At 41.1% G+C, this 13,747-nt stretch overlaps 1 protein-coding gene across 2 annotated transcripts in view; it reads right to left on the bottom strand.

The window, feature by feature from the left end:
- MAOB (monoamine oxidase B) overlaps positions 1-13,747 on the bottom strand; it is a 105,583-nt gene that overhangs the window by 15,552 nt on the left and 76,284 nt on the right. For both annotated transcript variants that reach the window (XM_082718236.1, XM_082718235.1), the window contains exons 5-9: positions 13,041-13,132; positions 6,954-7,095; positions 5,582-5,731; positions 4,298-4,457; positions 301-397 (exon numbers count right to left, since the gene is read on the bottom strand). In XM_082718236.1, coding sequence (XP_082574362.1) covers positions 301-397; positions 4,298-4,457; positions 5,582-5,731; positions 6,954-7,095; positions 13,041-13,132 — 641 coding nt within the window. The remainder of the gene's footprint in view (positions 1-300; positions 398-4,297; positions 4,458-5,581; positions 5,732-6,953; positions 7,096-13,040; positions 13,133-13,747) is intronic.

Raw genomic sequence — 13,747 nt, 5'->3', positions numbered from 1 at the left:
TAAGTCATCACAAAAGATAGCTACCAAAATAGATCTACCCCAAGCACTAAATATGAAGCAGAAAATGGATATAACAAACTTCAAAATGTTATTGGTATTCTACGTCTTTGCTAGTAATTATCCATTGGAACACAACACATTTTTAAAGGCACTAAGAATTTTTCTACTGTCAGTTTTGGAGATGTTTATCCATTGGGTAAAAAATGTCTTAACAAACCTTGTGGCACATTTATTAATAGCACGCAATATTTTATTTTGTCAACACCAAATAGCGCCCGCATCACTATCAGTGCGCCTTACCCCATTATGGCGGCATAGCTGCCATCGGGTTTGGTATCATCCAACGTGTAGGCAATTGGAGCTTCCTCTCCTTCAATAATCATGGTTCCACAATAATCTTGGAAAACAGCAAAATGGAAAAAGATATTCATCACCATATCAAACTACCCATAATATTTACTGTGAAGCACATGTTTTCAATGTAGGAAGCGCAGAGGCCAAATACAAGATGATACACTCTAAATAACGAAGGCAGACCAAACTGATGTCAAAAGAAAGGCTGAGTAGCCAACATTTTGTGAAAAAATCAAACTGTAGAGGCCTCTTGGTACAGAATAAAGCAACGTGATGTTATGAATTAATCCAGGCCAAGATTCAATAAAATCTTGTCTTCTCTGTCATTAAGACTTGTGTCCCAGGACACCTGGGCAGCACAACTGGTTAGGCATCTGTCTTCAGCTCAGGTGATCCCCAGGGTCCTGAGGTCAAGCCCCAAATCGGGCTCTCTGCTCATCAGGGAGTCTGCTTCCCCTTGTCTCTCCGCCTGCCTCTCTGCCTGCTTGTGATCTCTCTCTGTCAGATAAATACATGAAATCTTTTTTAAAAAATCAGATAAAACCAAAGATATGTAAAAAAAAAATACTAGTCCATTATTGTAAAACGGAAGGGACTGAATGTTCACTTTTTGTGAGGAATCACTTAGACTAAGCCAACTAGTTCTCGGTTTTCAGGAGACAGGGCAGAGAGGACAGGGATAACTAGCCTCCACAGACTCCCAAACCCTCATCTGTTACATGATCTCTAGAGCAACTTTGGAAACAACATCAGCTCATTCTGGTCCCAAGTGCTTCTCTCATTCCCCTCCATCATTTTCAGGCAAATTTGAGGTTGTATGAACAAAGTTATGATGCAGGACTCTGGAACAAATGTTGTCTAGAAAATCCGATGAGAAGGTTTCAAAAGGGGGAAGAAAGAACAGGGAGCTTTGAGGGTGTTTCTTCCCCTTCAAACTGTGTGTGAGCAGACACACTTGAAGGGTATTTTGTTTTGTTTTGTTTTACTTGACCTTGCTTCTCTCTCTCTCTCTTCCACATTCCCTCACTGTACACCCATAGGAATCAATGTCCCAGTCAGCCACTGCATTGAGGGGGGTTTGCGTGCCCCCCAAGTGTGCAGGGACAGGAAAAATGTTGAGAGAAACTGAAGTATGGGAAGAAGAAAGGTCTTAAGTCCATCAAAGAACTCGAGAACACTTAAGGATACAAGAGAAATAGCCAAGTAATCATCTGTTATAAGAAGACACGGAAGGCGAAATGAAAAGAGAGCATGAGCACTGATGGTGTGGGGTCAGCTAGACTGGACAGAGAGCTAGTGGAGGACACCAGGCTGTCCTCAATGGAGGCCTTGCTTTCTGGATGGAGTGGCTCCTTAGACACTTCCTTTCCAGAACAAAGCTGGCCTTGGAGCCATGCAGTCACACTGGGCAGCAGTGAAGGAAAAAGGAGCAGAGAGAGAAGTCACGTTCGTGCTGGGACAAACTATGTGGCATCGGGAACATTTCTATCACTTGTAGTCCGAACACTCAGGAGTCCCGCCCATGCACACCTGACTTCCGGTCGGCTTAGTCAGGCCTCATTCTTAAAAGAAAGGGACAGTCAAGGACAGCTAGACATTTAACAAAGTCCTTTAACAAGAGACACAGTGACAAAAGCAGAAATAAATTGACAACAGTTAAGGGCTGCAACACATACAGAAAATACTTGCAAAACATTTGCAACACATACAGAAAAAAATGAACAAGTGAAGGAAGGATAAATAAGTGATTTACAAAATAATTTAATATAGTCTCAAGGCCTCTTAATGGTTAAAATTAGCACATTCTAGATAAGTCAGATATTTTCCTCTGCTGATTGGTAAAGTTTAAAATATTAGTAGTAAAATATTATTAGTTGGCAAGGATGTTGGGAGGATAGGAATGCTAACAAAAATTTCAAACATCTAGGGGCACCTGTGTGGCTCAGTGGGTTAAGCCTCCACCTTCAGCCCAGGTCATGATCTCTGGGTCCTGGGATCAAGCCCCACATCAGGCTCTCTGCTCAGTAGGGAGCCTGCTTCCCCCGCTCTCTCTGCTGCTTCTGCCTACTTGTGATCTTTCTCTCTGTCAAATAAATAAAATTTTAAAACTTCCAAACATCTATCCATGTCAATTGCTTTCAAAACTCCACTTTTGATTTGATTTTTGATTTTGATTTTTGATTACATGGATTTGCCAAGCTATATGAAGAATGCCATTTACTGCAGCATTGTGTGTAATGACAAAAGCTTGGAAATAATCGAAATGCCTATTAACAGCAGACCTATGTGGTAAATTTTGATGAAGGCACACAGTGAAATATTCTTTATTCTCTTGCTGAAATGAGGGACATTTAAATTCACTGATGTGGAGACATGTCTATCATGCATGGTTAACCAAAACAAAGTAAATTTCAGTATAGTATGTATCTTTTTTTAAATGTTTTTAGAAAAATACATATTTACTTAAAATTATATTTGCATATAAATGTTACACACATTCTTTAATTTATATTCAAAGTGTATATATATTTCAACATATACATATGTTTAAATATTACCTATGTATATGATAAATTTCTTTTTTTTTTTTAAGGTTTATTTATTTGAGAAAGAGGGGAGGGCCGGAGGGAGGAAGAGAGAATCTCAAGCAGACTCTCTGTTGAGCGTGGAGCCCAACATGGGCTTGATTCCAGAACCCTGAGATCATGACCTGAAATGAAACCAAGAGTCAGACACCTAATGGACTGAGCCACCCAGGTGCCCTGTATATGATGAATTTCTAAAGAAAAACAACTTAAATTTTTAGTAGTTGTTCACTAAGGGGAGGACATGCCAGGACACTCTTCGAAGGGAGAGGAATAATTTTCACTTTTTTACTTGTACATTTTACAGGGAATACATTAACTTCTGTAATTTTTTTTTTTAAGTAGGTATTCCTTTGGTCTTTTTAATTTTTATTTTTTTCCTTATTTAAAAAAACTTTAAAGATTTTATTTATTTATTTGAGAGGGAGAGTACAAGCAAGGGGACTGGCAGGAAGGAGGAGAAGCAGGCTCCCCCCCGAGCAGGGAGCCTGATGCGGGGCTCGATCACAGGACCCTGGGACCATGACCTGAGCCAAAGGTAGCTGCTTAACGACTGAGCCACCCAGGTGCCCCTGCTAGCCACGCTGAAGTTTTTCGATACCCACATGTGGCTAGTGGCTGTTGTGTGGACAGAGTATCTCTAGAACACTTCCACTGTTGTGGAATCTAGCACTTTCATGGGCATCCCTATAGCTATCCACCAGGCACAACAGCATGCCTGTTGAATATACATGAATGAAAGAATCACCTTAACTTAATATAGTACAATCTCAACACGAATGAGAGATTGCCGGAAAATTTTCAGAATCCCTACTTTTGCGAATGGCTTTATAAACTCATGCTTCAAAAAATGGTTTTAGAGAGTGACAATAACTTTATTTTATTTTTTTAAAAGATTCTATTTATTTATTTGACAGACAGAGATCACGAGTAGGCAGAGAGCAGGCAGAGAGAAAAGTCGGTGGGGGGGAGGGGAAGCAGGCTCCCGCTGAGCAGAGAGCCCGATGTGGGGCTCGATCCCAGGACCCTGGGATCATGACCTGAGCCAAAGGCAGAGGCTTTAACCCACTGAGCCACCCAGGCGCCCCGTGATGATAACTTTAAAAAGAAAGTGACAATGACTATTTTTATGAGATTTTGTGGCACAATAAAACAAGATTCTATAGTAGATTATGAAAAGAGTCATAGTTCAAGGGAAGTTAGTTCCATGAATTTGTGCCAATATATGTAATTGGCTAGAATGGTACTCAGCACCTGGCTGGACTGGGAAGATTTTATGTCTAGCATTCTAATAAAACCAGTTACACGCAAATACATGTCTTTGCACCAAGTTTCTTGGACCTTCTGATCATACGCACCCTTCTTCCTCCAGAAGGGCTCCTTATAATAAACCATACACTTGATGACTGAACCCAAAGGCACACGAGTGATCAGCTGGTTTCTCATCATTGGCAGGGGGGGATCGAAATGAATCTTCATGCCCAGAATAGGAGGAACAGCGCTAATCACATACTTAGCCTGGAAGAAAAACAACAGGCTTAAACGTTGCTCGTGGGCTGTTTTTCTTTCTGTTTCTCCCTAATGTTTCTCCTTCATTTTACCCTTGGCCCTCTAGAATGTCTTTTTTGTTGTTGTTGTTGTTAAAGATTTTATTTTTAAGTAATCTCTACACCCAACATGGGTCTCGAACCCACAACCCCGAGGTCAAGGGTCACATACTCCACTGACTGAGCTGGCCAGGTGCCCCTCAGGTGTCTTCTTAACAGAAAAACTGAAAGAATCATGTTAAAACCAAAATTAGCCCTTATTGATCCCTGGTTCAAACCCTCCTATGACTTTTCATCACATTGGAGTCAAAGCCAAGTTCCTTACACTTACCTTCAAGGCCACTTATAGAAATGGACCCTTGCTACAGCTCTGATCTCATCTTCTGGTACTCTACCCCTCACTCCTTTAATTCTGCCATTTGACCACCTTGCTGTTTCTTCATCGTGCTGGGCCTGCTTCTACTACAGGGCCTTTGCATTGGCTATTCTACTTGGAATGTTCTTCCCTGGAAGGACCACATGGCTCAACCCCTCATCTTTTTGGGTTCTGTGCAAAAATCCCCCCTTCTGAGTGAGGCCATCCCCCATGACCTTATTTAAAATCGCATGACCGATCCCCTCACCCCCCTCTTCTGGCACACCCTCTCCCCCTTTCCTGATTGATTTTTCCTACAGTTCTTATCACCATCTGGGATACTTTATATCTTAACCACATATTTGATTATGGCCTTTCTCCTTCACTAGAATGTAAGCCAAATGAAGGCTAACAATTTTATCTGCTTTGTTCCCTGCTGTGTTCCCAACTCCTAGAATAATGCCAGACACAGAGAGAGCACTTGATATTTATCAAATAAATATTTTCTTTGGTATCTAATTACATAGGAGCCCAATACAAAGGGTTGATACCATATGATTTTATAAATCTGCCCTCTCCCCAAATATTCTGGTTCTCTTTTCCCTTCTTTCAGACAGAGGTAGCTTTTTCGTCTTCGGCAAAGGGATTGTCTATGAAGTCTGGGAAATTTTTGGCTTTATTTAAGCTTTGGTTATCTACGGGATTCAGGCCCCTTCCTCTAGTTTAAGACTCTTGGTTACCTCATACACCTCATGGTTGAGGGTCTCCACAAGGACATTTTCTCCAGTCTGGTCAATGTGGGTCACGGGCCTCTCCAGCTTCACTTGGTCTCCAAGGAGGTCCATTATTCGCTCACTCACTTGTCCAGATCCGCCCACAAATTTCCTCTCCTGGAAGGAAAAGAGGACTCAAGAGATGGGTAGACAATATAGGAATGGGTTTCAAAGATTCAGCTGTGAGTTTTTCTCACATATCTCTCTGTGAGATGTGTAAATTGCATTTTGCTGTTGCGAATCATGTCAACACTTGTTCTCTAACTAGTGATTGCTGGCTTTTGACAAAATTAGGGACTTTGTAACCAAATGACTGTTATGCCACACTCTTATGGATTCCCACACTCCACCCTCGGCTGGATGTCCTCAGCCTGACCCCCGTGTCCCAGCTGCCTGGCCACTACACCTGTTTCGTGTCCCATCTAGATTCCTTTGTTAGGCTGCTGGGTCTGGTGAAGTCCCACCTGCCGCTAGACCACCATTTGCCTTAATGCAACTAAGTCTGTTTTTCCATCCCTTGCTACTCAGGCTGAGAACCTCCCCAGCCTACCCACCCCCAGGCCACCCTAGTCTGTTGCAGGCTGACTGTCTAATCCTGGGTCACATGCCTGCTGCTTCTGAATGTTCTGCATGGTTGGGCACATGGTTGTGCTGACTGCCTTCCCTTAAATTTTCAGTCCAGGTAATTTTGTAAAAGATATTTCAATTAGGTCTGAGAAGAAGGAGAAGGAGAGAAAGACAAAGAGGAGAAAGACAAGGAGAAAGAGGGGGACAGGGAGGAGGAGTGGGGAGGGGAATGAGAAAGGCGAAAGGAAAGAAAATGACCAGCAAGCAGATTATTTAAGATCTCAACTTCAATTCCTATTAGGCCTACCACAGAGCTTTATACAATGCTGGGGCTCAGGAAACAGGGAATGAATGAATGAATGAATGAATGAAAGACTTGATTTTGTGTGGTATGTGTGTGTTTGACACTGAAAGTGCGTTTGTTTCTGACTTTCCATTCTGAGCTTCCCAAGAAATGCTCAAGCTATGTTCATCGGATGGTCTCCTACAAACTTTCTGAAAAATAATCAGATGCATGTCCAAATGGAAAATTGCAAAAGAGTGTAGCAAGGTAGCGAGGTAATTGTAAAGCCCCATTGGCTGCTGGGTTCTCACGTTGCGTCCCTAACAACTGACTGCCCCTCACACAAGCCCCTTGGAGCTGCCATCATAAAGTTCTGAAGTCCACACGCCTGCCTCTTGCTTCATCTGTTCACGGCTGAAGGAGGATGGCAATCTTTTTATTTAGACATGGTGGTCCTCTGTTGGAACAGTGGGGAGAATGCGAGAGTACCTGCCCTCCGTTGGTTGTGGAGATGATCCTGGTTGTGCCCCCACACTGCTTCACATACCACAGGAACCAGAGCGCAGAGACCTCATGAGTCTCTGCAGTGACACACAGGTTCACAAAGAGAGTGGCCAGCTGCTTGGCAGATCTGCTCAGGAAGAAATGAGAGCACAATGAGCAAATCAGGGAGGACATCTTCTTCATACTCTGGATGTTGTTCTAGCAATACATTTCCTTGGCTAACTTGAGCACGGTTTGTCAGGTGGCAGCAAACTGTCCCTAGAATCCAGTATTAGACTACGTGACATCAGAGCCTGTGAGAAGAAGATTTATGTTCCACTTCACCCAAACAGCTTATTCAGGATCAGCCTGTATTCTGTATTCTGTGGTATCATGATTTCTCTCCATAGGCCTGCTCCTCCTCCTGTGATCCCCGCCTCAGTAAAAGGCATCACCATTCTCCCGACTGCTAAGGCCAACACTCTGGAAATCAACTTTCATTTTTCTCTTTCCTTCACTCTCCCCCCAGCCCAATCCACCAGGAAGTCCCACTGTCTCTCACCACATCACGCCAACACTACCATCACCAACATAGCATCATCTTTTGTTAGGAGTATTGCAACTATTTCTTCCAGACTGGTCTACCTCCACTCTTCATTCCTTGGTGTCCATTCACTGTGCTCAAAGCCAGAAGCTTCTTAAGCCCTCCCCACTGTGGTGCTTTTTCTATAGTATAAATCAAGTCATGCCATTCTCTTGCTTTAAACCCACCAGAGGCATCCTACTGAAACCAGAATGGGATTTGGATCTTACACTTTTGCCTGCAAAGCCCCAAGTGATCTAGCCAAGACCCACTTTTTCTACCTCATTCTGTACATTCTCTTCTTCTGATGTCTCCTCAGGAAGACAAACTCTTCCATCTCTTGAAAATGAATACCAGCTTCCATTTACCCAGTACCCTGGCATTCGCTATCATCTTACCATAGTATAGTATCTTTAAAACTCTTCTTGTTGTCTTAAATTATCTTTATTGCTGGTTCTCTATTTTCTACTCCTGTCTCCCCTACTACAATATTAACCAATGAGAACAGGAATCTTTAACCTTCTTGTTCACCTGTGTCCCCTTTAATAAACTAGTGTCTGGCACATAGTAAGCACTCAATAATTACTTGTTGGATGACTGAACACATACATGGTTATCAGTTAAACATTATTTTTAAATTATCCACAATGGGGGCACCTGGGTGGCTCTGTCGGTTAAGCATCTGCCTTTGGCCCAGGTCATGATCCTGGGATCCTGGGTTGGAGTCCCTCATCGGGCTCCCAGCTGTCCTGGGAGCTTCTCCTTCTCCATCTGTCCTTCCTTTCCACTTGTGTTTGTTCTCTCTCTCTCTTTCAAATAAATAAAATCATTTGAAAAATTAAATAAATTATCCATAATGTGCAAAGGATATGCTAGGTGTTGTCCCCAGTACAGAATTAGCACCATTTATTTTTCAAAAGATTTTATTTATTTATTTTAGAGAAAGAGAGAGCAGAGGGGGGAGCAGAGGCAGAAAGGTAAGCAGGATCTGTGCTGAGTGCAAAGTCTGACACAGGGAGAGAGGTCATGATCTAAGCTGAAATCAAGAGTTAGACACTCAAATGACTGAGCCACCCAGGCAACCCCAGTCCCAGTAGCTTATTCTGTTATTTTATTGTCTAAGGTAAGACAAGCTCAAAGGATGGATAAGGGGGAAAGCAATTAATAGAGCATAGATAGGTCAACTTTTGTTTGGGGTTGGCAGATCAACAGCAAGAAGTTATAACCTATCTTGAGGCATATCACAAAGTGAGTGACCTCTTCCAATTCCAACAATTCAGTTATATCTAACACCTTTTTGTTTAAAATTTTATTTTTAAGTCATCTCTACACCCAACATGGGGCTCAAACCCACAACCCTGAGATCAAGAGTTCCATGTTCTACCAACTGAGCCAGCCAGGCGCCCCTATCTAACATTTCTGAAATTCACCAGTATGATTGTGTACTCTGGGACATATTTACTAAGAGCCAATCCCCCACTTTTGACTTCAACATAAATTTTGTTAATCGGCTTATATCTGACACAGAATTTACCGCCTAGTCATGCTGACAGTGGGTGGGAGGGTAGGATAAATGATACTGCCTTCCGTTATTGAACTCTTTCATTCTCCGTGGTTAGTAAACCTACTCTATTGAAATGTCACAACAGATCTATAAAACAGCAATTTCCCCCAAGCTCACAAGCCTGAAAACTGCATCTCAGGGAAGTTAGTATGTCGTGCACAGTCTACTAAATGGTACAATGTCAAACCAGATCATACCTGATTCAAATCTCATGCCTTTACTACCCAGAAATGTTTTCTTATTAGGCAGCTGAGAAGCTCAAAAGTACAAACAGTCACCAAGGACCACATCTCTATGCTAGAGTACCTTGACTCTGGAAGTTTCCAGAATCAGGCCCAACACACATACCAGGTGCTGTCAATGTTTGCAGCCCTAACAACCTGATAGTGTGTTTGTAACAGTCCCATCATTTAGCCTGAAACTAGTGCAATACATATGTTGAAGAGACTTAGAGTGAGTTTTGTAAGATTCTTCACGGTAACCTAAGGGCGGGAAAGTGCTGACTCACATTTTCTTCGCAAAGGCCGTTCGCGGCATCACTCTAAAGCAAACACCCAGACATGAATTCAAAATATTACTTCAAAGTGGAAAACATCCTTTGCTGTTTCCCAATGTCCTATTCCTTTTTTTCCTTAATTCGTAAGGGAATTTGGGGGTCATAAGGTCAAGTAATCAACAACTAAAATTTAACACTGGCCCAGCTAAGACAGCCAAGATTAAGCACAAAAATACTGCTGTGATTCTAGTTGTTATTGTTGCCAACTGGGTGGGGAAGAAATCACCCTGGCTTGAAATAGAGGGAGATCTCAAAGCAATTCTCTCTGGAGGGCCAGGCCCTTCCTAATCCTTTATTTGACTTGCTCTGGGAGCTTTAGTGAGAAAAGAAATGAGAAGAACAACATTTGATGGATGGAAGGTCAAGGAAGCTAGCGCAATAATATTTTCATGTTCTTTGCCCTGTTGACTTTTTAAAAGATAAATGTTATTATCTTTTTCTACATGAAAAATACATACACATTATATAAAAGTTGGAAAATTCATAAAGTAAAAAGGTGACAGGATGAGTATCTTCCATTTTCCGGCCCCACCCCCACCCCAAAGATAATCACTGGTTTCTTTTTGGGACTTTTCTTTTTTGGTTATAGGTTTTGAAAAGTGTATTTACATAGCCTTGACCACACTGTAAATGTATCCTGTTTCTGAAAAACATGTTTTATTTGTCATTTGTTTTATTCTATTGTATTTTGAAAAACACTTTTTCAATGATGGTAACTGAAAGACTGGTCAACGTTGTTCTTTGAATATATGATTGTGCTTCAGTTTCAGTAACTATAGGTTGGATATTTTGGGGGTTACTTCTTTAAAACCAGAAAATGAGAGCATGTAGATCTTGCATAGGGAAAGTTAAAAATTAACCTTGTGTTCATATAATCTTAGTATCTCAGAATGTTTTATTTTGTCAGCCAACAACCTAGAATATTCACTAAGGGCGTGGGGGGCGGGTGGGCCTAGGCCAAGAACTATGGTAGAAAAATTCAGATCTCTATAAACCCCAAAGTAATATAATTAGTCCTAGCTTCAAGGGGCTTCAAAACTCTCTGAAGAGAAAAGAGTTCCCTGAATTTATGAAAAGCTTTTCATAATGGAAGTTCTAAAGCAAATGCAGATAATTAAATACTTACTATGTTTATAAAATCTAATGTATAGAATTTAAAATACTGAAATTATATTATAATGAAATAAGTTATAATTACAAACTGCACTCTCAAAAAAGGTGGTAAATAGCTAAAGTATTTAAAAAGATATAATTAATAGCAGGCATTAATTTTATAATAGTAATATGGTTTTACTCTTCCAGAATAGGTTGCTTTCAAAAGTTGAAGTCTTAGGAAAAGCACAAAGATGTTTATCACAGAGTATTATATAATAATGATAATTACAAAACCAGGAAGTAACCAGAATGTCCACACAGTAGTCACTTCCCACGGAATGTCCTGCAACTATAAAATAATAATATTTGATGATGCATTTTTGATTTTTGATGATATGAATAAATGTTTGCATTGTAATATTAAGTGTTAAAAAACATTGTGATGAATGTCCATTGTTTTTGCACTGCATATACAGTTTCCTTTTTAAAAAAGAGATCATGTATCATCCTGTATATACTCAATGACAGCCTGCTTTTCTATGTGTTAAACATTATGAATTTTTTAAGCTATTAAATATTCCTCTACAACAGGATTTTTCAAAAATTTTATTTATTTATTTGAGAGGAAGAGAGAGAGAAAGCATGAATGGGTGAGAGACAGGGGGAGAGGAAGAAGCAAACTTCCCGCTGAACAGGGAACCTGATGTGGGGCTCGATCCTAGGACACCAGGATCATGACCTGAGCCAAAGGCAGATGCTTAACCAACTGAGCCACCCAGACACCCTTTATAACATGATTTTATTTTTTTAATTTTAATTTTTATTTTTTAAAAAGATTTTTATTTATTTATTTATTTGACAGACAGATCTCAAGTAGGCAGAGAGGCAGGCAGAGAGAGAGAGAAGGAAGCAGGCTCCCTGCTGAGCAGAGAGCCCGATGTGGAACTCGATCCCAGGACCCTGAGATCATGACCTGAGCCGAAGGCAGAGGCTTTAACCCACTGAGCCACCCAGGCGCCCTATAACATGATTTTAAAAACCTGTAGAGCATTCCATTTTTTGGTGCCTCATTATTTAATCTACCTTTTAATTTTGGACATTTAGATTTTCCTTTTTAAAAAGAATGCTTTGAATTTCCTTCTTTCCTTTTCTCTCCCTCCTCTCTCCCTGGTTGCCTTTCTTTCTCTTCCTTTCTTTCTCCTTCTTAAGCTAAGTTCTAAAAATTTGAATTTATATATCATGAAGTATGTAAATTTCATGTTTTTAATATTTATTTATCTTAGAGAGAGAGTGAGCAGGGGGAAAGGCAGTGGGAAATGGAGAGAGAATCTCAAGCAGACTCTCTGCTAAGCCTGGAGCCTGACACGGGGCTCCTTCTCAACACCCTGAGATCGTGACTTGAGTCGAAACCTAAGAGTCAGACTCTTAACCGACTGTGCCACCTGGACACCCTGTAAATATTGTGTCTTTTGACTGTTTCCATTATCTCAAATTCAGAGATTCCTAAAAACTTATTCTTATTCTTAGTTCTCAGTGTCCACCTTCCCTCCCTAATGCCTAAAGAATGAATTCATCAATCCCAGATCTAGACATATTCTCAACTAATGCTGTTTAGCATCATAGGACCATCTCCTTGAACTTGGCTTCCATTTCTCTTACTCTATTTACCACAAATTCCCTATGCGCTGGGACCCTTACAATCCTTTCCTTTTTTCCTGCTGTCCAAGAGCAGTGAAGCCTCTCTATGTCATCTTGTCTCTGTCTCCTCCACAATTTGTAGCCAGTTCCCAGCTCTGCCAACCAGAATTTAATGCATGACTCATGAACACCTGCTCTCAAAGCTACATGTTTTTCGCCAAAGGGGAGCGTTAGTCCAGCCATGTGTGTTTCCTCTACAACTGTGAATTATCAAGAGAACTTCTCTAGAAGTTCCTGTTCAAGCCCTTGAAGAGTTACCCACCATCCCATAACATGTTTCAAATGCATACACTAATGCACCTTCTCTACACTTGACCACCGGGGAGGCTGGCAATCTTTAAGTTGTTCTACATAAGATGATGGCATGTTCGGGTTTGTTTTGAGGACTTGACGGGGCAATACTACCTTTGTGATGCATCGCTCTTCCAAAGATGTATAGACATCATTGGGACAGAATACTGTTTCAATTGTTTTTAGCATTCCACCTGGCCAAATGGTATGGTTTTAGACACAAAGCAGTTCTGAACCCGCTAAATGGCACCGCTAAGTAAACCTGAGAGATCGTCACAGTAAATGCCTGTGCTTAGTGGGTCTTACTCTGTCCAGCAGATCTTGTCCAACAGCTCCTTCATTGTCATGTGGTCCCACTCCTCCGCAAGGGGTGCCTTCCACGGGGCGTCACTGGGTATCTACAGTCCGACAGGGATTCAGAGAAGAAAAATGAATGTAATTTTCCATTTCAAATAACTATTTCAAGAGTACCAGAAACTCCAGTTGAAGAAGGAAAATGTAAGCTTTCCAAATTCCCCCATTCATGATTTTCACAACACAATGTTGTTGGTGTAGTTTTCCCATTATAGATGTTTATCACTGCATCCATATTGAATTTACGGTAGTACTTCCTGCACAATAAATGGAGGCTATGATGAAATGGGGCTATTTCCAAATATCGATCACTAAGTTACTCATTTAGAGAGAACATTCATAAATTCAGCTCTTTAACACGGGTCAGACAGCTGCACCAAATGCTGCCTAAATGGGTCTTTCAGGTCAAGTTCTGTGTGTGCTTACTTATGGGCTGCAGGATTGAGCAAGATGGTGACACAAAGACCTTAGACGTCTTATTCTGCTCTGTTGTGAGGATTTTCTAAATTAGAAACATCATTCCAGGAACGCTGAGTGATATGTGATCTTCTCCCCACCCCGCTATTCCCACCACCAGTGGTGTAAGACTAGTAGTCTGCTGGACATCTCATTCCTTGAGCAGTTAAAAACCGGTTCATTTGCTCATTTCCTAAATCTTT

This window comes from Mustela nivalis (assembly GCF_964662115.1).
Source record: "Mustela nivalis genome assembly, chromosome: X".
Lineage (NCBI taxonomy): Eukaryota > Metazoa > Chordata > Mammalia > Carnivora > Mustelidae > Mustela > Mustela nivalis.
This window is presented reverse-complemented; position numbering and strand designations above follow the sequence as displayed.